The sequence below is a fragment of the Morone saxatilis genome, unplaced genomic scaffold (genome assembly GCF_004916995.1).
Source record: "Morone saxatilis isolate NCDOM2014 unplaced genomic scaffold, NCSU_SB_2.0 Contig1, whole genome shotgun sequence".
NCBI lineage: Eukaryota > Metazoa > Chordata > Actinopteri > Moronidae > Morone > Morone saxatilis.
This window is the reverse complement of record NW_023339651.1, coordinates 1,347,197-1,372,005: the sequence shown is the minus strand read 5'-3', so window position 1 is coordinate 1,372,005 and position 24,809 is coordinate 1,347,197. Positions and strand designations below refer to the sequence as shown.

At 41.3% G+C, this 24,809-nt stretch overlaps 1 protein-coding gene across 1 annotated transcript in view; it reads right to left on the bottom strand.

Moving 5' to 3' along the window:
- Positions 1-7,700: 7,700 nt before the first annotated feature.
- plekha1b (pleckstrin homology domain containing, family A (phosphoinositide binding specific) member 1b) overlaps positions 7,701-24,809 on the bottom strand; it is a gene marked incomplete at its 5' end in the record, with an annotated part of 19,522 nt that continues 2,413 nt past the window's right edge. The window contains 11 exon segments of the mRNA XM_035666816.1: positions 7,701-10,644; positions 15,025-15,114; positions 15,847-15,910; positions 16,034-16,098; positions 17,809-17,877; positions 18,451-18,588; positions 19,079-19,204; positions 20,375-20,472; positions 21,726-21,771; positions 22,109-22,165; positions 23,800-23,985. Coding sequence (XP_035522709.1) covers positions 10,255-10,644; positions 15,025-15,114; positions 15,847-15,910; positions 16,034-16,098; positions 17,809-17,877; positions 18,451-18,588; positions 19,079-19,204; positions 20,375-20,472; positions 21,726-21,771; positions 22,109-22,165; positions 23,800-23,940 — 1,284 coding nt within the window. The 3' untranslated portion in view covers positions 7,701-10,254.

Genomic DNA, 24,809 nt, shown 5'->3' with positions numbered 1-24,809 from the left:
GATTTCTAGGACTTCACGTGATTATTATGTAATTTGACATTCAGGGAAACTCAATCTAATAGATCCTTGCTATTCTGTAGACAACAGTGCTCTCCAGATTCATTCATTTACCGGTGTCAGACTGTACAGTCCTAGCTTATGATACAACATAAACAAGGTTTTTTTTGGTAGAGCCAAGGAGATTTTCCTCCATGATTCCTCATAGCTACAGCTAATGATTAATACACATAAGTAACTGAACTGAAGTCTAGTGGCCTAAAAGCTGCACAACGTGTAGAGTCCTTCTTTCTCCATGAGGGACCCAAAACTAGACTTATATAACTTCCTAATTTCTATTGACTCAAATAGCTTGTGTATGGGTAAGTGGACAACTACGGCCACTACATCAAAATCACTGCAACCCAGTGCTGTTCTTGGGGGCTTTTAGCATATCTAAATCATTAATGCAGCGGTTCTTAGTCTTTTTCTTAAGGGTCCTCTTTCCATCATTGAGTAAATCGAATATGTCACGACTAATAACATATTTTATAGACATTTCATATTACATTCAGTGTGTAACACAAAACAGTTGACCAGCTGTACAATTAACAAATAAACGCAAATACAAAACAAAAGTTTGTATAAAAGGAATGATTTGGATGAATTTTGAGCAGATTACTTCCTGTCATATTGCATTTTAGTACATTTTACAAAATCTGTATTCCCTCCCTGATGATTGCACTATAAGCTCTGTGGTTGTTTTACCGGCATACTTTTCTAATGCAGGATGAAGCTGTTTAGAAAAGAGTGAAGGCTCTGTTAATATCCTGTGAGATTTTTTAAAACTTTATATCTTAAGTAATAATCTAAACTTCCTCTAGTTGGGGTCAGGACCCCCAGGTTGGGAACCAGGGCATTCGTGTGTTTTGTATTCAGTCCAAAATTTTAGGCTCATGAGTAGGGTACAATGATCCTTGCGGTCTCTGGGAGATGCTAGTATGAATTTAATGTATGACTTAATGTATTTCCTAATAAGTATTTTTTTTCCTCTATACTTTTTGCTTTTTTATCAGACCATCCACTTTGACTGTGAACTCTACTGAATGTATTTACAGCCACCCACAACATCCACTCAGCTCTCTGTTTCTAGTGTGGTTGGTACATATTTATACATAATTAATTAACAATCAGCTCCACAGTTGTCCCTCCGCTCTGTGTGATATGGCTGTACAGCCTCTGCTGGGTTCATTTCCTTCCCGTCCGGCTCGACTTGCCACAGAGCTGCCACTGTTGTGTTTGTCTCAGAATGCTCCAGCGGCTGCCGAGTTTTCAGAGTTATTGCGGGAGGAAGCCAAGAAAATCCACCCAGAGTCCAATCCCTAATGGGTCTGTGTGTTCCAGTGTGTGTTTGTGTGGGTCTGGAATAAATGTGGTGACATATAAATTTAAGTGATGAAGGAGAGAGACAGAGAGCAAAAAGTGACATGTGAGTAATATTAATGTTTTCTTTAAAACAGTTTGTGTTTAGGTGTTATGAATTGTGTTGTGTGTGTGGTGTGTGTGTGTGTGTGTGTTCTGCACTTGACTGACCCTAAGACTTAATGTACATACATACATCGCTGAAAATTATGTTTAATATGAACGACTCAAGCGATGTTGTTTCTGAAACACCTGAATTTTGGGGTGTCATGGTAGTGTCCCTGGTATGATTCCAGCCGGTGACGCATTGTTGCATGTCTCACCTTGTGTTTCATCTATTAACTAAAAACCTACATTTTGTCTGCTGCCAGATTTGCCAAATTCATGACTTGTCATAAAACTCTGTTACAACTCCAACTTTTGCAGTTGGCAGCACTGTGGTGCCGTTGTTAGCAATGTCCCCTCACAGCAAAAAGGTTCTAGGTTCTTGACTACGTAACATCCTGGAGTCTTCAATGGTTGACTGGAAACTACTCATTTGCGCTTGAACACATGGAAGTTTTAAGTAAGCTGTAGGAATGACAACAAATCTGCCAACAAAAAGCTACTTCATTTAATTCTATTTGAGTTGTTTCACCCAAAAACTCTGAGCAACACCTCGATACGGTTTGATGTAAGGAGCAACTCGGCCACTTGAGGCGACTAGTGCGGCTGTGAGACCCTGAGATTACTTTTATAAATGACCTGTCAGAAGATTTGATCACTCTGAACCCTCTGGGCCGTTCAGCTGCTCCCACTGCGTCACATAAGTTTAAGACAATACGCGATGCAAAGGGGATTTTCATCCATCTTTCTGTCTCTATGTTTGTGTGTGTTACTGTTGCCACCCATCGTCATAGAGATGTACTCAAGAAGGTCGAAGAGAGAGTGAGCTGCGTTGATTTTCTTAAGACTCTGACTGAATTAAAAGGAGGGTGTGTGTATGTTTACAATAGCTCCTAAAGGTCCCAAAGAGATTTCCAAGTTTCTTTGATTAGGTTCCAGGGATCTTTGAGGGCATTCAAATGGTCACTAAAGGGATTCTACTGGTCTCTGAAGACCTCTGAAAACCCTTGTGCTCCAGTGAAACTTGAATTGATGAGTTCCTAATTCGTTGATGGTGATCCAGTTGTGCCTTACGGGGCTCTTAGGGTCTGTGATGGGATTTTAATGATGGGTGGTTCTTCTGGTCAATGAAATGGTTCTAGGGGTCTCTGAAGGAGTTCAAGAAATCCTTCAAAAACAGTCAGAGTTTCATGGACTCTTGCAGTGGCTGGTAGTTAAAGGGGCTCCAATGGTCCTCAAGTTAGTTCAAGAGTTCTTGAAGGAACTCAGTGGATCTTCCAATGGTACTTGGAGGTGAAGTAGTGGTCTTTGAAGGGGTCCAAGGTTCATAGAATAGGGTTTTTTTTTACAGGTTCTAGAGGTCTTTGAATGGATTTAAGTGATTACTGAAGGGGATCCAGTGTCTTTGGAAGAGTTCCATAGATAAGGGGTTCTAGTGGCCCTGCATGACCTCTAGTGGCCAATTAAGTTGATCAACTAGTAACGGAGGAGTCACAAAGATCCTCGAAGGAGTTCAGTTGACCCCCCAAATTGTTCCATTGGTCCATAAAGCAGTTCCAGGGGTCCTTAAATATGTTCTACTGGCCCTTTGACTGACCATTGAAAGAGTTTAAGGGGTTTTGAAGGAGTCCTGTGGATCCTTGAAGGCGTTTCTGTGGTCCTTGAAGGGATTCCCAGAATAATATGGAACAATTTAACAGACACAGGTCTTGCCAAGAGTGTTACACTAAGTGGTCTGATGTTACTAAAACATGATTTAGTTTTGTTATATAATAATATGCACAGGGGGGCCGAGCATAATGTTATTCATCTCCTCACGCACGACTATTGGATGTTTAATTTCCTGTCACATGATACTGAGGTGTAACAGCAAAGAACATTTATTGGAGAAAGTTTGGCTGAACAAAATATAACTGTCCCACTCTGTTTAATTAAATTATGTGCATTTGTGAACAATAAAGTAGTCTGCATTTTGTAATAAGTTTGTATCCATGCACCACAGGGAGCTGAGTAATAAAACATTAAGATTTGAGGCTATTTGGAAATATTTACAATACATTTTATTTCCTTTTCAGATGGAATTAATGTGAAACAGTAATAAGAAGTTGTCTCAAAGTGTATATCCTAATTACTTAAACTGAGATTCCAGTTGTTTTCTATGCTAGGATAGGAAGAAATAAGCTACAACTTATTTCAGAATTGAGATTCTTTGCCTTGGAAACATAATTTTAAAATGTTTACTGTGAGTCATGCATGTATAATGAGTCAGACTTAACATTAAACAGATATAAAATGTAATATATGAACAAAAGCTCCATTCCCAATGGATGTGTGTCCTCTGCCTGCCTGCCTCTCCTCAGCTCCAGTGTCAATTGGACAGCTCATCATTCCTGTTTATGATGTGAAGTCCGCTGGAGGCCATTCAAACGCTCTGCTCTGCTTTTCCTGGAAACTAAGAGAGAGAGAGAGAGAGAGAGAGAGAGAGTCTGTGTGTGTGTGTGTGTGTGTGTGTGTGTGTGAAATATCAATCTAATTCCTCTCAAGTTGAGTCAGTCAGCAATAATGTTTTGATTTATGCATGTGCGTGTCCGAGTTGGAAAAAGAGAGCGTGAAAAAGACAAAAGAGAGAACAACAAAGTCAGAGTTGGCGTATATTAATATGCAGCTGCCAGGCCTGCAGAGAGTGTGTGAGTGTGTTTGTATATGTGTGTTTGTCTGTTAGATGACTCAGACCTCCTCCCATCCATCCAAACAGTCCACTTCAGGTCAGAACCTCTCTGCAACATTTAATTTCCCCACTGCATCATGTTTGTGGTTTCAGATATTGGCTGCAAGTAGGTGATCACTGAAATTGGATCTTTGATGCTGATTTTGGTCAAAATCAAGATAAACAATGACGAATGTGACGTTTCCAGATCAGACAGCCAAATCAGGGCAAATCTACAAGCAGAAACAGATCAACTGAAGAACCAGAAACAGTTCTTCTAGTTCTTCTTCCTGTGGATAACTGTCCACATGGTTTCAAAATGTTAATCTTTGGAAGATCAAGAACCCAACCTCACCTGTAGTGTTTGTAGTCCATCTGACCTCCTCAGGTCTGACTCTCTGTGCAGAATGTGGCTTGGACCTTACAGGACTTGAAAAAACATGAGGTAGTCTGATAACAAGATTACACTGCAGCAGCTTTTTCTGACTGAGTGATTGCGAAAAATCACAGAAATGACAGAAATTGACGTACTAAAGAATAAAAGATTATTGAATTTGAAGTGTGGAGTTTACTTCCAGTTAATGGAAGTCCACTGTCAGCAACTGGCTCGTGTAAACTCATGTAGTTTGTTGTTTTCTACGTCACACCCAGCTGAGGCTGTATCACATCCTCCAACTTCCACTGACAAGCTCACAACCAAACTTTATCTGGGGGAGCTTTTTTATAAGGAGAAACAGGCAATCCACGTGAGCAGAGCAACTGAAACCAAGGCTGCTCGCTCCAAAAGAACCATTAATGACAGTGCACTGTGGTTTTGGATCAAGTTTGTTTTTGGCTGAGCTGAGGGGCCAACCTGAAGTGAACCTCCACCACAGTATTTCTCCAATAGATTTGGTCTTAAAACAATCTATGCGTTATTTGAGAAAATTGTTACGGAACATGAAAAAGTTACAGTCAACTTTATGGGTCTTGTCAGGAGTTCTTGGCTTATAAAGTGGGAAATCAACCATTCCTTTTTAAGCATTTGTTGATATGGCTCTTACAGTTGAACCAGTGGGGTGTTTCACAATCAGTGTTGCTTTTCCAAAAGAACGTTTCAGATTTCACTTGATATATTTTCAGCTGCAGATATTCTGTATTTCAACAACAAAATGAAACAAAGAATTGATTGTCAAAACTTGTAAATCCAATTAGAAATCCACCATGTCTGACAGACCCATAAAACTACACGTTTGCCTGAAATCAAAGTTCTCTCTACGAGTACGAACATGACATTTTCACCCTGAAAATGTTAACTTACATTAAAATTTAGGGTAGAACTACTTTAGGTTTCAAACATTTATTTCTGTATGACCGATCAACTTTAGTACAACATGGCAGATTTCAAAAGCAGCTCTCACTCTTTGATTCTGAGGAACTGACTCAAAAAACCTCATGTTTGCCGCAATTTTTCTGATATCAAACTCCACTCTAGCTGCTGGAAACATCTGGACGAGGCGTCGCTGTCTCTACGTTTGGCCAGTTACCCTGAGGAGTAAATAACTGAGGGTCATTTAGGGGAGTTTCTCTTTAAGGCCTCAGCAGTCCACATAAACTGAGCCTGATTTGGAAATATTTTTGTGGATATTTTAACAGAGCTGACTGTAACAGCTGGAGAAGACCAGATGTTATGTAATGAATTGAAGGCAGTGTTTAGACGTACGCATCCTGGCTACACGGACACCGATACACACTGAAAGAAATAACAATTAATGATGCCTGTCTGTATTCAGTTTTAGCTGTTGGCCAAACCCCCATGTGTGTTACATCACTATAAAGCCCAGTATGTCCTCTTTACAGGACATTAGGACTCAATTAAACAGCATGCATGATGTTTGAAATAAAGGCCTCAGTGTCATGTCCCCCACAGAGGACACATGTGAATTGTCGCTTCTATGAGAGATTTTGATTGTGATTGGTTACCACAGCACCATTTTTCATCTCTTTTAGGTCACAGTTCATTTATTTCTCATAGAAAATGAATGAAAAGTTGGCGGCTGCACTTGGCTCACCACATTCTGGGTTTTATACCCAACAGGACGGGCTTTGAGATCACTGATTGAAACGTGGCCAGAATGCAACATGCCCACAGAGAGCAGTTAAACAATGATTCTGTGCACTGTGATTCATTGTTCCACTGAGGAACATGTAGTCTGGTTGAACCCAAATGAATAATGATGGAAAAACAGTAAACATCTTCCCCCTGACCTGATAAAAGCTATAATGTAAAAACTAATAATCATAATAAAAAACTGAGAGAATGTAGAAACTAAGCACAAAACAGCAAAATACATTAAAGTGTCTGTTATGACACTCAATGTGGAAAAAGAAGAAATGACTTCAGAATTGTTGGATTTCAGAAATAAACTTTTCAGGTACCAAGAGTAATTTTAAACTGGCCTGCTCAGTCTTTCTATCCATGCACTGAGCACTGTGAGCTCACATAAATGTCTTAATCACTCTCTGCCTCGATAATGTTCGCCTTATACAACTCCTCGAGGTGTGGGACGTGATTGCAGCATGTTTCAGTGCTGATGTGGGACTGACGTTCCGCAGCCGTCGTCCAGCAATTGTGACCTAATGACCAACAACCGCCTTGATTTGGAGAGACTCCATCGATGAGGAACAGCACAAAGAATGGAGGCTCCCCCTGGCCATAAATCAAGACAAACACGCCTGAAATTAGGAAATAACTGAAAAGATTTACAGCATTTGGAAACAGTCACACCTAGTGGACAAACACAGATCTGCTCCCCACTGAAGGATTTCAACCCACAGGATGGCAGCAGAGTCTCACTTCTATGGCCTGCAGTATCACATAAACCCCAAAGACCTGCAGAAACACCTGAAGAAACACAGCTTCAGTGATGAGTTTCCAAATATTCAGTTTCAGAGGTGTTTGAGGGACTGGGGCAAAAAATAATAAAGGGCACCAGTGCGTAGAAAATTGTGATGAATTTATGGATAAACAGCTTCAGGGTTACAATTCGCAACCAAGAGTGGGCACTTTCATCCACTGGCAGGGCACCCTAAAAGGCACTGGAAACGAAGCAGATGCCACCCAATAATAACATAATAAATAATAATATAATAATAAAAGGCCTGGCCACCCCAGTTTGATGACACATTCATTCAGATTAATTTCAGAAAATATAATTTAATAATCTGTGGCCACATTTTAGAGATAATGTTCAATGAAAAAAGAAATGTATTTGCAAATAAAACTATTGATTTCTAAACCTTTAGATATTTTTATTCAATGCTTTCCTAATGCACCACAATAATGTAATGTTTTTTAGTTCTAATATCTTGATTTGGGGTTTATCCATGCAAATATCGACATTTGTAAGTGTTTGTTTGTTGAGCTGGAGAACAAGCTACCGCTGTAGAGAACAACAACTCTCCTTCAGTCCACCTGTGAGCAAACAAGACGCCTGAATCCAGTGAAAAACTATTTTCAAATGTCTTTTAATAAACAGAGCACATGGTCTTAGAATCAAGTACACTAAAAAGGGTCAAAACAGCTTGTCATTTTTCATCAACTCTTTAGAAACAACAACGCAGGCACTTTACCCAGCTTATGTTTAACAGGGAACAACGGTGGTGGGGGAGGCGGTTGTGTGCATGCAGTCATGCACACGTGTTTATAAAAGTCAGTAAACAACATATATGTGTAGATTTTTTTTCCTTAAAAGCATCTCATCCCTGTGAATAATAAAATCATCCAAACTAAAAGCAAACTAGAACAGAAAAAACACCCACAACCGGTTTCCAAAAGGGCTCCCAAGTCCAAAAACAACATTTACAGATCAACAGATCAACAATATGAGTTTGGTTTCACGTCTCCCCACATCTTTAAACTAAAAAACATTAACAGAAATACACCAACATCTGATGGATTTACAAAGGAACGGTAATGAATGTACAGTGCACGAGGTGAGGTGAGTAAAGCTGGTGAAAAAATGAAAATCAGTCCACAGCAGGGTGTCCTTTTATTAACGCTGCTTTAAGTCGTCTCACTGTAAGTGCTCAGCTCAGATTCTCTGGTGGTCTGCACAGCCAAAAGTGCTATCAAAGTTTGTGTCACTGCTTTGGTAAATGTCATGTTTTTGCTTCAGTTGGAAGTTTTCCAATATTCTTTGGATTTAGAAAAGTTTTTGAATTCATGTTGATAATTCAGAAACCCTGACATTTTATAAATACAGTGTTTTTACTTGTCACTGTAAAACCCAGATACTGTATGTGTAGATGAGGCAAGGCAATGAGTGGACTGATGTTTGAGATGTATTTATACATGGTACAGGTTATAAAGAATGAATGGCTCCAGATTACTGCTGGAGATATGTTGATGAAGTTTGATTTCTAGCTTACCAACTGAATGCGTCGTAGTGCACGGCCAGGCCAGAAAGTGGCACCATAAAATTCTATACATGTCCTCGCAAAATGGAAGCTGGGGGACGTATGAAGTACTTGTGGGGCTAGTTGACAAGCTAACCCGGTAACACGCTAGCTAGCTGGCACTAAGCATCCAAAGTGGGCCGCTTAGCTAGCTGGCTTGCTACCTGGAAGCTACCGTGGATGTATTATTTAAAACTGATGCCAGATTCAGAGATGGCGCCTATTCAGTCCAATGAGAATGCTTGCCTAGCACATGCATCCAGAAAGCGTCTAGTTTCCGGGTATACTTCCGGGGTACGTGGCACACTGAATGTGCACAGTAGTAATTTTCCCGCTGGTCCTGTGTACGAGTTCCTGCTCCGCCCATAGCCTTGATGAAGTCACAGATTTTTAAATAGTTTTCTCAGCTCGTGGAACATTTAGCAAATATAAAATCAATGTTTTTAAAATGTATTATAGACCTTTATAGGCCTTCGAGGTGTCCTGTCAAGAGGTTTATAGACATCTCGTTTATAATGGTAGTCTATGGGGGAAAATTCTTTTTGGGACAGGTATGTTTTTATTAGTGTAAAATCACCTGAAAATAAGAAGAAAAGAAGAAGAATGGTGTTTTCATTATCTTAGAATTAGCCGTTTTTATCTACAGAGGGAGCTGGTCCTCTTCTGAAGAGTCTGAAATGTACCACCATATTCCTACAGTAGCCCTGGACACACAAATCAACACTGGCTCCAGATAGAGCATTTTGCTTTTTTGGAAGTTTCACAGCCACCGTAGCAGGCGAGTGGCTGGTTGCAATCTGAAACCTCACTGCTAGACGCTACTGAATCCTACACACTGGACCTTCTTATTTTCTAAATACTGACATTTTAGAGATTTAAGGACTTCACCCGCAGTAAATGGTGGTCAATAAGATGAAAACAATGAGCAGACATCCCTACAAATGCAACTTCAGTAAATCTGGACTTTGGAGCTCTAAAGCGCTAACAAGCACTTTGACAGGATGACCTTTTCAACCGGAGATGAGAGAGAGGAGACCGTAAAAGTTCTCCAGTGGAAATTTGTAGGAAGAGTTTGTAATATTAAGCGGGATTGTCTTAAACAATAAACTGAGAATTAGTCAGTCTCTCAGTAGAGAGAGACACAAACAGCTGACACTCTCAGTTTTAAACATCTGATCTGCTGCTGTAGAAAAACCACACGACTGCAAACTTTGGTTTGTTTCTTACATGAATCATGGAACCTGCCCATCGCTGTGCAATGAGCAGGGTTCGTGGTTCTTGTGCTACTAAAACATGTCAAACCTTCACTGTACGTACTAACATCTGTTTTCCTTTGCATGAAAACATGGTTTCTGTTTGCCAGCAGCTTTACTTTGTAAATAATATCCGGGAAGACAAAAGTGAAGGAGAAAACAGTAGAGGAAGAAGGTCCTACTCCACATGTGCACACACATATAATAAATGGTCCCAGGACGTTCTGTAGAAGGATCATTTGGCCAGTCAGGTAGTTTTCTAAGCACACAGAGCACATGGAGTTCATACAGAAGAGTGTATGCGTGTGTGTATCCTTTAAAGATTGTCAATCATCATCCTCACGTTCGTCATCGTCAAATCAGGGTGATCTGCAGGTCAGATTTCTCAGTGGTGCGACTGTTCAGCTCCTCCCCACCACCGCTGCCAACAAATCCCAGCCGGGCGATTTCGCTGCGCCGTTTCCACAGCGACTCCTCCTCCTCTGTTACTTTGAAGTCTGCACTGTCTCCTGCAGCGACAGGCGGGAGCGCGCTGACGGGAGGGGCAACATCACGGACTGGACACCACTCAGCCTCCACGGAAGCAGGCCCAGGAAGTTGTCTTGGCGGTGGGTGTCCAGTGTGAGGCTGAGGGCTCGCTGAGGCGGAGCTGGAGGAGGATTGTGGGGGGTGTAGTTCCGGGTCAAGGGGGTAGTAGAAGGTGGAGGAGGCTGTTGGGGAGGGAGTGGAGTGGTCACTGCGTTCCTGGAGAGAGAGAAGGAAGGGGGAAAGGAAGTGAGAGGCAGAAGAGAAAGACGGTTGTGAATGATGGATGGATGAATGGGTGCATGGACGGAATACTGGGATGACTCGGTGGATGGATGATGGATGGATAGTGCAGTGTGAGGAGAGAGAAAATAAAAGGTATAAAGGGAAGCCTGTCAGAAGAGCAGGTCTTTAACGTCACCTTGTTTACCAGTAAACTCTGAATGTAAAGTTTGATATTTTGGGAAATACCCTCACTCACTTTCAGGAATAGCAATAGATGAGAAGGCTAAAGAGACAAGTTATGTTTTCCGGTGATCAAGGAAACACTGACATGCAAAAAAATGAACATGTATATCAGATTTTATGGGTTAAAATAAACTTCAGCAAACATTTTGCATTAGAAAGGAAACTAAGATAGTAGCAGGAGCCAGATCACAGCGACAGCATGGCACAAGTATACTCTACATGTCCACCAGGAGCTGCTCTGTTTTTACATTATATTGTCAATACAGAGTCATTGTAGGAATTTTCCATCACCTCTGATAACTTAGCAGGTAGATAAAACTTAAAAATATCACACAGGGATCCTTGTGGTCAGAGGGGCTAATACATAGGTGCTAGCGTAGCATTACAGTTTTAAAAGCAAGAAATGCGTTTCGGCTACAGTTACAGGAAATACATCCACACTTCAGTCAGTGCTCACAATGAAAAGGGACTAACACGGTTAGCTCGCTAAAAACTGTAAGCTATTGCTACTAATTTCTGTGACTGGAAGTTTCTTAAAAAATTGCACTTCGTAAGATGTTGTTGACTTCTCTCCTATGAGCTTTTATGTCCACAGGCTTGTACCTTTGACTTTTTATAAAAGAACCAGATATATGATAACACAGCTGTTCATATTTTGTACTGCTGATTCAACCAGGAGAATTTAATTTCTAACCCTGCAGTACTGCAGAACCAGACTTTTACATCCAGAACTCTGGACGCCCAAAACAACTGCTCCCTGTTGAGAAACAGCTGAAGATCATAAATATACTCTTGACTATTGAACTAGCATCAAAAGTACAATTTGTTTTTGTTCGCCCATTATTCCAGTTATAACATTTTACCTGCCAGCTTATTTTAGAGAGATATGGAGTCACACAATATCCATCCAGACGAAATGCTGTGAATTGTGACTCGAACACAAGGGTTCATGCAGTTACAAGCAACACGTACGAGCGAGTGATGCTGCAGTTGCCAAGGAGCGGGGCAGGATCAAACAGCAGTTGCTAAGGAAGCGGAGAGGCAGTGGGGCTTGGTGATTGGACGATGAGCAGCGGTGGGAGGGGCAGGAAGTAGGCAGCAGGGCTCATTTGGGGAAGGTTAGTACGTCACTGTCACACCTCACTCTCTGAAAAGTGGACACACGCACGCACACACACACACACACACACACACACACACACACACAAACAAACACGCAGAAACACAGAAAAGACAACATGACAAAGGGTTAGTGGGAAAAAAAAGAAAAAGCTCATGATGAATTTGGTCCTGCTGGGAGTCAGGAACGCTGCAAATGTTATTAAGATGTGAATAACGACACACAACACTGATAAAACAGATGAGACAAGGAAGAAGAGACTGAGGACAGACATAAAGAGTTCAGAGATAATTGGTCATGTTAAGAGAATGAAAAGGAACGACTGGTACGTGGATGGAGGGATGGGCTCTGCTCACATGTCATTGTGTATAAAAAATGAAAAGAAATGTATTTACACAAGAAGCTGGGATATCAATGGACCAGTGTGTTAATCTAAGTCAAGATTCATAAGAAGGGACGAGTTATGATGGAGGATGATGATCATCAGTGTTGCGCAAACATATCTGCCTACATAAGGACAGACACACGGACTCAGGCCACTCAGGCATATTTCATGCAGCACTCATATACTTTTGGATGTTTGTTTTATAGTTCCCGAACGGATTTAGGACTCACTTTCCACCTGCATCAAACTGCGTTATATACAACCTCAACCCCTCAAACAGCAAGACAATCCTGTTTAACAATGCAATGATTTTCAAAGATCTGCAAAATATCAAATTGGCCGGAATGGCAGTTCAAGACCTGTACACTAAGCTTTTGGGTGTGGCGATTGGACAAATTTTGCCGCTATTGGTGAATAGCTGAGTCCATTGGTGGTTGTTTAGGGTTTTTAAGTCTGCCTCTAAAGTATGAGTGAGAACTGCTGCTCAGCAAAGACAGTTTGGAGTTTTATTTATTTTTTCTGTTGAGTTTGAATGAAGTATGTTTTACAATGAGTTAACAAGGCAGTTAAGCTAGTCTTAGTTTGTTAAAAGAGAGAAACTTGAATTCAGAAAGTGTTCGGTTGTATCGCTGTATCATTGATCATTTTAGCTCATTCCTGAATGTCTTTAACTCTTAACTCTCTTACACACTGCACCTTTAAGATCTGTGTAATACTAACTTGTACTGTACAACGTGCATAAATTGTACCACAAGGTGCACAGACACAAGCCTGCAGCTTTCATAAGTGACAGATGGAGACACAAAGCTTACTGTCAGGTAAAGATCCACAGTGACGCTTGTGTGAATTGAGCTACAGATTCAGGGAAAATACACGTGTTAATGCAGGTGGAAAGGAAACAGAGCCCTAAACATTCAGGTTTTTCCCATTTTGAGGAACAAACACAATTGTATTTGAGATGAATATCAAATACAATTAACCCAAGTCTACAAACTATCTACCTATTGCTACTACAGATCTGGTCTTAAAGGGTTGGTCCACTGCTTGAAGCAGCAGGCGGCGAGACTAATCAAACCATACAGCTAGCAGTAGCTACAGGATGGATGAACACTACAGGGTTCACTCTGGCTTCTGTATTGGTAGATAAAAACAGGCCGAACCAGAGAACTCCTGTAGTGTGCAAAGGTAAATGCTCGGTAAGGAGGCTGGTGGCTGGGGGTGAATGGAGGGGTTTGGGGAAAGGGCATGGGGTCACATACGTGCTGCATTCACCACTGCAGAATGGCGTATACCTCTGTATACAAGGGCTGGACAGCCTTCTGGCCTGCCGGACCTGAAAACAACAGTTTACAGCACAGCTCAGTTACAGTAATGTGAAGAGCTCCTTTCCACAGTGCCACACATCCGTCCACAGAGGCCCTGAACTGAGTCATAACGTCCCATGATATCAACATTTCTATGCAAATATTCAGCATTAACTGAAGCTTTGCTTGTGTTTGTACATGTTATATTGCCCGATTATTCCTTTTTCAATGCAGAAGACAGAACATTCCTATTGTCTCCGAAATGTTTCCTGGAAACAGTGTTTAATAGGTTGTTCCCACATTATACATTGGCCAAAGAGACGCTCCGCTGATTGGCTGCATTATTTTCACATACCAATATGACTAATGTAATGGTCTAGTCTACATTATTTGTTCCTTTCTTCCTCTGGTGGTTAAGTGTGTGGTCTTGGAAGGAAACTCTTCAAACAGAGAGAAGAGACAGAGAGAGAGAGAGAGAGAGAGAGAGAGAGAGAGAACGGAAAAAGATATGGAAAAATAACATTAGCTGTGTGTGTGTGTGTGTGTGTGTGGGAAAATTAACAGACACATTGAAACAGACAGTTTGTGCAAAATAAAACACTTTTCAGGGCATGAAAAAACCAATTTCAACCATCATTATCATTATCATCAGGTTGTGAAACTCCTAAAGAAAGAAAAACAGATAAAACATACCTGAATCTGTAGAATTTGTGAGGTAACATATTACAATATATTGACATAACAGACAGATAAATTATCTACTGACCGACACTTACAATCACCTAATGACTGATTTACAATTACTGTACTCCTAAATATGGGATACAACTGAGGTGATATTGAAGTTGAGCATCTAAGTGATCTAAAGATGAATGAAAATAATCTCATTAAAATGTTAGTGTTAATGTCTGCTGCAGTAACTCTTCCTGCCACAAGATGGAGACACTTCACCAAAAACAGCAGGGTATGGGGGCTTCGCTGACCAACTGGTGGAGAGATTTCAAATATAATCATAAAGCAAAATGCCTTGTTTATCTTAACAGTAAGTGTATATGTGTTACTATTTGCTCTTTTTGTTCATTTGTGTGGATATGTTCTGCTGTAAAAAGATAAAAATTAATTTAGAAAATAATGTAAAATGGTTTATAAATCGCTTAATTTACAGTCAATACCATTTAGAGTTTTTTAATTTCAAGTTTCTGTAAAACACAAAACAAAATCAATTTTTTTCTGTGTCTTATTTTTAGTATTTTAGTGGAAACTTGCTTGGAAAGCTGTGGGTGTTTAGAGGTCGATTTCTTCTTTAACAACAGGATACCTACAGTGTTAGCTGAGCGTCCAGGGCCGCGCTGAGCCACGATCGCCCCTGAGATGGCCTTAATCCAGCTGTGCATGTCCTCTGGACTGTCAGCCTGAGTGAGAGAGAGACATTACATTAATTTATATTTTTGCTTTGTCTCATTGAGTTTTCAATGTTACATCTGAAGGATGTGAAAGAAGTCATTTGTGAGTACAGTACAGTACTCATAATACGGCGACTCTGTTAACTTAAAACACACTTAGAAATTGCTCATAAGGAAGAAGTAAAATGAAAAGATAAAACCTTTTTCTATAAAAACTGTGTGAAAGCAAAAGACTAACAGCCATGCTAACAGCTCTGTGCGGCTGTACTGAGACACGGTGCTTAGAGCATAATGTGGACACCATGGCGAGTGTTGTACTACTTTGTGGAGTCCAAGAAGTCGACGCAGTACATCGGTGTCTACTGGAAGACCTGCCCTTGTAGCGTAGTGGCCATGTGGACAGTGAATGCAGTCTCAACTATGCATATGGATGCGTTAGGGCTGCACCATATGGTAAAAACAAATCATATCGTGATTATTTTGAAAGATAATACGATTGATGATCCTCGATTAGTGGGAATGAACATTTTTGCATCATTGAAAAACCTAGTAAAATCCCAATAATGTGACATTTGTTGGGATCTGTATCAAACAAACATGTTTTCCTACATCTGGAGAACAAGATTTGTAGACTGGGACATCTCTGCAGCTCTACAGTATTTCATTATAATGCTGTTTGTCACACATTTTACATTAATCAAAATACTGCAGCTTCTTGTGAGACACAACCGTGTGTGTTACCTGTATGTAAAAAGTTCTGGAGGTGGTGACCATTTCGAACAGGTTGTCCCTCATCATCAGCTCGCTGCAGAATACAGAGCAGAGACCGAAGCAGCAGCCATGTTTAATCACCTGTGATGTGATGTGAATTGACACTAATGCCTGAACAGCAGCACATATTCACCTGCTAACAAGAAAGCTCACTGACCTCTGTTTGCACTCCTGGACCTTGTGAATCTCCTTCAACGGGATGACTCTCAGAGCCTCCCTCTCCTACAAGGAAAGGGAGAGGAATCAATAACACACACACACAACAGCTAAAACAGGCAAAACCACAGGTATGGTGCTTTAAAATCTGCGTGACTCATCTAATCTTTGTCTGTACCATGTTTCTACCATGTTTCATGGTTTGATTTAGATTTTTATCTTGTCAAGAACAGAAATCCTCCTGTCAAATACTTTGTACCTGTGTCACCAAAAATACCCAAAGAAAGTCTGCAGATGATTCTGCGGTGAAGTCAGCTGTGTTCACGTCCAGACTTAAAGCTAGGTGTAGCATAGCAGACTCATTCCATTCTGGGTTATAGCTCCTGAACTTCACCAAAACCCTTCGAGGTACATTGCCCACATTCTCTCACAGTACATATCATCCAACCCAACCCGGCAGCTGTAACAGAGACACTGACAGCGTACTTGTTATTAACGTTCCAAGCCTGGTAACTCACATTCTCACCAACCCACAGCCTCGGTAAGTGGGGCAGCACTGGCATTCCTCTGCTGGTTACTGACAATTATAGACTATTCAAATAACTTTTATATGTGTGGTTTACTGCGTTTAATGTTCCTGTCTCATTTTAGACGTGTTTTACAGGACATGTGATTTTTACAGTACAGCTCTGTCGTATCATCTGCAGCTGTTTTAGCTGGAATTAGATTTTGCCTGGCAGTGGTGTATCCACATGTTTTTGACCCAAGTAGGGCACAAACCTATGCATGGCTGGCAAGAACTAGGTGTGTGCGCACACACACAGCGGAGTAGCCTTAAGTTACCATTTCTCATATATAATTTAATAACTAAAAGCGTTAGTCACTGCTAACCAGCCAGTAGGCACACTGCTTGTTGCAACTGTGTTAGCAGGAAAGGATATGTGGCAACACTGCCAGCAGAGTGTCAGAACATAAACAGAGAGCATTGTTAAATTATCCTAGAGACTTCTGTGTTTCTATGTTCAGGAACACTAAGGAGATAAAGTGGAGATGTTTTAAATGGTGAGAAATACCTTTGAAACTAGCAGCACCTCACACCACCCTGTTCTCTATCGGTTTCTCTCTCCCTCTCTCTCTGTTCTCTCTCTCTTTATCTGTTTCCTCCTAAATTAACAATAAAGTTTAATCTCTGAACAACTTGGGATGTTTTTGATTGAAGAAGTGACGCATTTTCAACAGTTGTACTCATCATCATCACTTCACACATGCGCAACTGTTTAATAACTACAATGGAAAATCTAAAGGAATGAACACGCAGCCAGTATGCACCAGACACACACACACACACACTGGGTGTGTCCGTTTATGTGCACAGACAGGCTGTGGATAGGACTCGCTAATCCGTCCACACGTGGATCATGTGAGGAGGTATTCGGGACACATGCCGCTGCATGTAGAGACACACAACTGACTGAGGGAAAAACATGCCTCGCTGCACACACACACACACATTGCTTTCTGTCTTTCAATTTTCAGATGCATTTTCCTTTCAGTTTACTTAATTGCTATGGGAGGTACACATTCATACAGTGTTACTGAACTGTTAAGTTCTAGTAAATTATGTGTGTGTGTGTGTGTGTGTGTGTTTGTGTGTGTGTGTACATGATTAGGTGTAATGTAAGCCAACAGTTGGTGTAGTTACAGGCACTTCAGTATCCCGGTTACAGCCAGCTCTCTGCTGTAACAGGGTGTTTTTTAAAGAACACATTTTCTTACCAGGTCCGATTTGTAGTAGCTGAGGGCGTTTTCATCCAGCATGAAGTACCTCCTCTTCCAATTCTTCATCTGAGGAAGAGGAGCAGAGCTATCTATCAACCTCAGTGGTGTTCATTTAGCCCCCTCGTATGTAAGTTTCATTTTGTTGAAAACTGACAAAACCACATTAGCTGTTCACAGAGCTGATTTAATTTGGCTTCGCAGTGGTGCAGATTACAATGTAAAGATTGTTGTGAGGGCGGCACTAGAGGAAAGGTCACAGGGTCATTATATCCAAAAGGGTTCTTCCTCTGAGGAACAGGAATGTACTTGGAACAGTGCATGAAAAACAGGTTATTAAACTTTCTTATTTCTTGAGTACAAGTTGACAATTCAGTCTAATGATGGGGCTAGGGGAAAGGTCAAGTTATCACCAGTAACATTAGGAGTCATCCTCTGGAGAGCATTAATATCCACAGCAAGGTTCATGGGAATCTGGACAGGAAGTATCAAGATACTATCTTGTTGTCTAGTTGTCAGTGGTCCATGGTGGGGAGTGATACTGTTTGAAATATAATCAGGACCTATAACTTTAGTTGTATAAGTGGCCACTGTGTGTGTGTGTGTGTGTGTGTGTGTGTGTGTGTGTGTGTGTGCTCTCACCACAGCTCCCTGTTTGACACAGTATCCGGCCTTGATGATGGCCTGGTCCTGCGCTCCTCTGGACAGGAAGTAGGGCAGTTGATTCTGACCCTGCTTCACGCCTCGGCGCTCCGCCCCGTTCTGCCCCTCCCCCTGCTCCTAAAACACACACGTACACACAAATATTGATGAAATAAGGTGAACAACATTAGCATCTATTTGGACCTGATGAATCCAATATTCACTCTGTTAAGCTCTATTTGTTTTCCACCAACTCCTGAGAAAGAGATCTGTCTCTTTCGCTGCTAAACGCTCCACCTTCAGCAGCTGGTTGCTGACTGAGTCTCTGTGCTGTTTGGTGCTGGGCAGGTAGTGTAAAGTGTGTTTAACTGAGCCTTTTCACAGAAAACAGCTGACTGCTGCAGCCAGAAGAGACGTGATGAAAACAGTGAGACCGAAAAACAAAAAGTTAAGTTGCAGTCTTCCAGTTATAAAATTCAAACCAGCCATCACTCGTCTGTGATGTGATGCGTGCTGGGTCACGTGTTTGTGGCTGCATACCATTGTAGACAGGACCTGACGTGCCGAACTGCTGCCGCTGACAGCTGCTATCACAACACGTACAACAGAGCGTGTGTGTGTGTGTTACCTGTGTAGCGGTGATGATAGGGACTCCTCCTATGATCTCGGTCTTGTAGGAGACCTGTTTCATGGCTCCAAGTACTTCCTGGGGAGTCTCTGCGTGGGCGGCGTGGCCCTCACCTGGCTTTGGCACCTAAAGACACAACATAAGATTACCAACAGTCCTGTGTGTCAAGCAAATGGATACAGTCCCCCTCCACTCGTTTTCTTCCTGTTCCTACAGCTGGGTGTATCATAATATTGGTCCCTGCAGACTACTTGTGTCTGGAGGGGATCTTTAAGGTTTAAGCTAGTTGATCTTTTTTCTTATCTCTTTAGGGATCTTGAATCTTGTCTTTCATCTCCAAACAGCACCCGGATCAGCAGTTTTTGCTTTTGTGTTTTTAAAAGCTTTTGGACAACAATGGAGCTTAAAGAAGATATGTTAGGCTGTGGATATATGGCAAAGACACCAACCACACTGTTGCACTGGTGACATGTTCTGTCATTACCACGAACATACACACTGTTGTATTTTGACTCACATACACTGCCCCACTGCCCGAAATAGCCCAATAACCCCTGACTCAGTGACATATTTTATGTATATTTTTATTTTATTCAAAACTGTACAATGAACCCAAACAGTGAACTCAGTAACTGCAGGAAGTTTGTGGAGGAATTTGGAGCAGATTATTTCCTGTTTAGGGAATTTTTTATACAATTCTCTGTCTGTACGTATTTTTTAAAATAATTTTTAACAATCATTAAATTTATTTTTCTTCACAGCAGTGAACCAAATGCTGAGATATAGGCCTACTATATATATTTTCATTTAGTCTTACACGCTTTAAAATCAAGAAGGCCTTGTGACCCCCATAATTTTTTGGCAACCCCAAGTGTGGTCCTGACCCCCATGTTGGGAATCACTGCACTAGAGCACCAAATGTGAATTGATTTGCATCAGAAAATAGTCCCAAACAAATGCACTATTTCCATCTGGCTAAAAACATCAGGGGCCAGCTGTTTCAGGAAATGACTGAGCCTTAGAAGAAATAAAAAACATTTGTGAGAACGGTAAACTACTCAATAATACATGTGTTTCTCTTGTCATGCAGACTGAAGTTATCTGCAGATGGATACGATAGCCTGGCTTTCCATTCACACTCTGTTAAACCTGAACTGAACTACGGTATATCTCTCTGGCCTGATGGGTAATTTTCCATCTGCTGCAGCCTGAGGCAGAAGACAGAGCGGCCTACAACAACAGGAGAAACAGGGTCACCTATTGATCCATCAGTGTGTGCGTGTGTGTGAGGCTCACAGTAATCTTGGTGGCGTTGTTGAGAACACCGATCCACTCCACCAAATCCTGCTGGTCGTTGGCCTGCAGATAAAACTTCCTCATTCCTGCATTTATAACTGCAGAAACAGAAAGACAGAGGGAGAGGTCAACGTGTCCGTTGTTACCTTCTTACTTTGAAACATTCCAAAAACACAAGAGGAAGAAGAAAAGTGCACTGAGCTCCATGCAAATCACGGTCTAAAAATATCAGTTTGTTTCTGGTTTCTGAGAGGCGGAGGATGTGTGTGTGTGTGGTGTGTGTGTGTGTGTGTGTATGTTAACATCCCATCCAGATGCAAATACCCACACACACACACACACGCACATACAGAGGTCAGGTCAGGGATATTGTACAGTTTCCTCCTATTGAGCGACAAAAAGCTACTGTTGGCCACCAGAGGAACAACAACAAGCAGCAAGGGACAAAAGAGAGGAAATAAACGGTAGAGGAAAAGAGGGAGGTAGAGAGGGGGGAAAAAGGACAAGGAAGGGCAAGAGGGGAGAAACAAGGAAGGAAGGAAACAAGGAAGGAGTGGGAACGAAGGAGATTGGACAGGAAGAAATGAAGGAGAAAAGCCGTCCACTGCATGGCCAAAAGTGTGTGGACAGCTGAAGATTGCACCCATATGTGGCATTAATCTGCTGCTATACCAGCCTCCACTCTTCTGGTTTCAGGCTTTACACCAGATGTTTGAACCTGGCTGCAGGGATTTCAATAGCATTAGTGAGGTCTAATATAGTCAGCATTCCAGTACATCCCAAAGGCGTTGGACCTGTGCAGACCAGTCCAGTTCTTCCAAACCTAACTGGGAAAACCTTTTTTATGGACCTGGCTCTGTGCACGGGGGCATTGTCATGTTGTAACAGGAAAGGGACAAACTGTTGCCACAAAGCTGGAAGCTCACTATTGTCTCATTGTATATTGTAGCCTAGCATTCACCTTCATTGGAACTGAGGGACTTATACAAGACCACCAACAGTAGCAGGGAGGGAAGGAGAAAAAGAGGGAAAAAAAATAGAAATCCAGTCCAAGGCATAGTCCAGTCCTCGATATGCAAATGTGCATACCGCTCAATGCCGTAAAGACAGGTTTAAGCAGGTCAGAAAATCAAGGGGGAAAAAATAATTGGTGTATCCGCTCTGTGATTCTCATCCACTCTGAAATTTAATGGGTTCTTCCTTTTCCCATGCTACACCCTTCCACCAAGTGTCATGAAAATTGGGCCAGTAATTTTCCCATAATCTTCCTCACAGACAAACAAACAGCACCGAAAACATAACCTCGTTGGCAGAGGGAAAGATAGTGAGGAGAAAATAAAGATGAACTTACCAAAGCAGAACTCTGCCTTTGGTCTGAGCTTGGTGGCATCACTGACCTGAAAGAGAGAGAGAGAGAACACAGTTTGAACATCTGAATGAAAACCTGACTGTTAGCAGTGAGAATAAGACGTGGTCAGAAAGCAGGGAACACGTTACTGCATCCACCCAAACCTGCTAACATCAGTATGCTGATGACATCCTAACGTGCTGATGATAAGCATGTGTAATCTTTACCATGATCTCCATCTTAGTGTGACAACTTAGCCTGCTAACATTGGCTAATAGGCACTAAACATAAAGTACACCTGAAGCTGTTGGGAATTACCTTTGCAGATATTTAGTCGTAGACCAAAGGAATGGCCACACTGAAGTTGTGTGTGTGAGAGGACTAACCTTGGAGATGTAGGTGAGTTTGAGAGATCCCACATTGTCTGCACCTTTAGGCAGATTCTGAACAAAGAAACACAAATATAAAAGCATTAGTTTCATTATAGAGTTTCATTGTAGAAGTAGGAGCAGTAGTAAAAGTATTGTTATTGACTTGTTCCCCTAAAAAGCCTGTAGACATTTACCCAATCAGGAGATATTATTATTATTATTATTATTATTATTATTATTATTATTATATTATTATCATCATCAGTCAAACTGGTTGAAACTGCCCTAAAAACCTGCATCAGCCCGACCCGGTTCTGCCAGAAGCTGCAGGGTTTGAAGAACTCCCCAGCTGTGGGAAATATAAATACTACTAGTACTAACCTTTTTCAATTTCTGTTCTAGTTCCTGTTTGTCTGCTTGGTTTGACACAGACAGTCTATGTCAAACCGCTCAGATGTGTTTGATAGAAGCTATCCAAAGTGTCACTCTCATGTCAAAGGCTTCAACCAACCACAGCTAAAATCTGTTCTGTCCTATAAACCAGCAACTTCCTCTTTTATCTCCAAACTCCAAAAGGCTCTCCTACCTTTGTTGAGGCTTTTTATAGGTTATATTGTTAGCACCTCCTCTGGTTACAAATCTTCTTCCTTACTACTGTATTTGGTTGAGACGATGCACTGTACAGGTTAGTTTACACAGATGAGGAGCGTTCAGTTCATCTCAATTCACTTTAAAAATCAACTTGTAGAGACTTGCTTAATAGTTATACGCAATGCATCAAAGCATTTCGTTAACTTCAACTTCTGTTAAAAGATAAGGCAATAATAATGATAGAAAGTGTGCAATGCTTTTCTTTTTGTCAACAAAACTATTAAAACCACATCAGAGAGCCACACTGTTGCACTGGGTGTCATCTTCCTTCATCACCACAAACACACACACTTTAGATTATTTTGACTCAGGCCCACATACACCCTCCTTATGCCCCAAATACTGACTAAAGCATCAAATGTGGACTAATCCGCCGCTGTAAATAGTCCCTAACAAATCAGTAGTCAGATTTCGAGAGTGGCTGTGAAAGCACCATTGAGAGGACTTTTAAAAGCTGTCCCTGCATTAGCAATGACTACTCAACTTTAATGAAACTAAATAAATAAAGGCAACTCAATGTGATGGATTATCTCCCTGCAGCACATTTCAAGTGCCTGTAAGTTGGTTTTCACAGAGAATTGAAGCGTACTGTATTCACAGGGTGTATTCAGTCATTATTCAGAACAATTCAGTCAATTTTCAGTCTAATAACACACTTATTTTTCATGAACTTAAAGATACGCCTCAGAAGCATCAAAGTGCTGCGTAAACGTCTGTCAGTCAGCAGAACCTGATTTCCCCACACGGGTCCTGATGATGCAGGTTGAGATTCACCAAAACTGTTCTGAACAAAATGAACCGAACAACACCTGTGGAAACACCCTTCATAAAAGTTTCCATGAAGGAAGGAAATCAATCTATTACAGTAAACATGTCTTCACATCTTCAAAATAAAGCACCAAGTATACACACAGTAATTATAGACGTAGTATGCACGGATGGTTAGGATGTTTCAGTGCTGACTATTCAGAGAGAAATTTCTACAGATGTCAAGAGACATGGGAGTAGTTCCCAATAATGTGTATATACTTAAGCACACACACAGTCAGCCTCACCTGTGGGTTGTCCATGTACCACAGCAGGCTGCCCTGCTGAGTGTCTAGGATGAAGTATCGGCGCAGGAACCTGCCGCTGCTCTCATTCTCCTCGATGTCCAGGAAGCCGCAGATGCGATTCTGTCGGTCCACGTAAGGCATCGCAACCCCGACCAGCTCAGCCCGCCCTGGGGCATTACAGGAACGCTGCCGGGAAGCGGGACAGGTCAACATTTAGCTTTGCCTCAGGTTAAAAAAGATACACTTAGAACTTTAGAAGCTGTTGTAGTAAAGGTAAAGTAACAGCTCACCCTACAAAAATACATATTCTTCCTCTTACCTGTGGTGCGATTCAGAGAGTTTTTGGTGTGAGTTGCCACGTTGTGGAGATATAGGCTGTGAAGGTTTCTGCCTTTAGTTTTGAATTTGAATGACCCAGGTAGTCAAAATAATCTATCTTTGTTGTTAACAGTTTCATGTAGGAACTATTTTCTTTCTACTGAACTACACCTGCCAACCTAAGCTGCACGGTATCTTAATGGCGGTAGGTGAGCTAGCTAATGTTACAGCTCTATGGCCGATTCCTCCAAAGTTTGGCAACTCACACCAAAACAATCTAGATGGATAACTATACAGTGACCAGACTCGGCTTGCCCAAAATATTAAAAATGTACATTTTCCTAGAGTCATAGATAGATAGATAGATTTTAAATGAGGGAGAAAGAGTGCATGCTTTCAAGGCTTTAGGTTGTTTATATGTCTTAATACGTGTCTGGAGGGAAACTTTAATACTGAAAGAATTACTTTATGTGAATAAAAAGAACCACAGCAATAAAACTGTCTTTAAGGTTTATGAGTGAGGAACTGTCCAGCTGCCTTTGAAAACCTTCAGTTCCCTTTCAGATAAAACATGTTGCTACAAGCAGGTGACCAGCGAAACCGCCTACAAACAGCACTTAAAAAGGAGGAGGAGGATCTAAATGCAATCTCTCTCTATCTTTTTTTTTGTTTCTTTTTTCTTCAACTTTCAG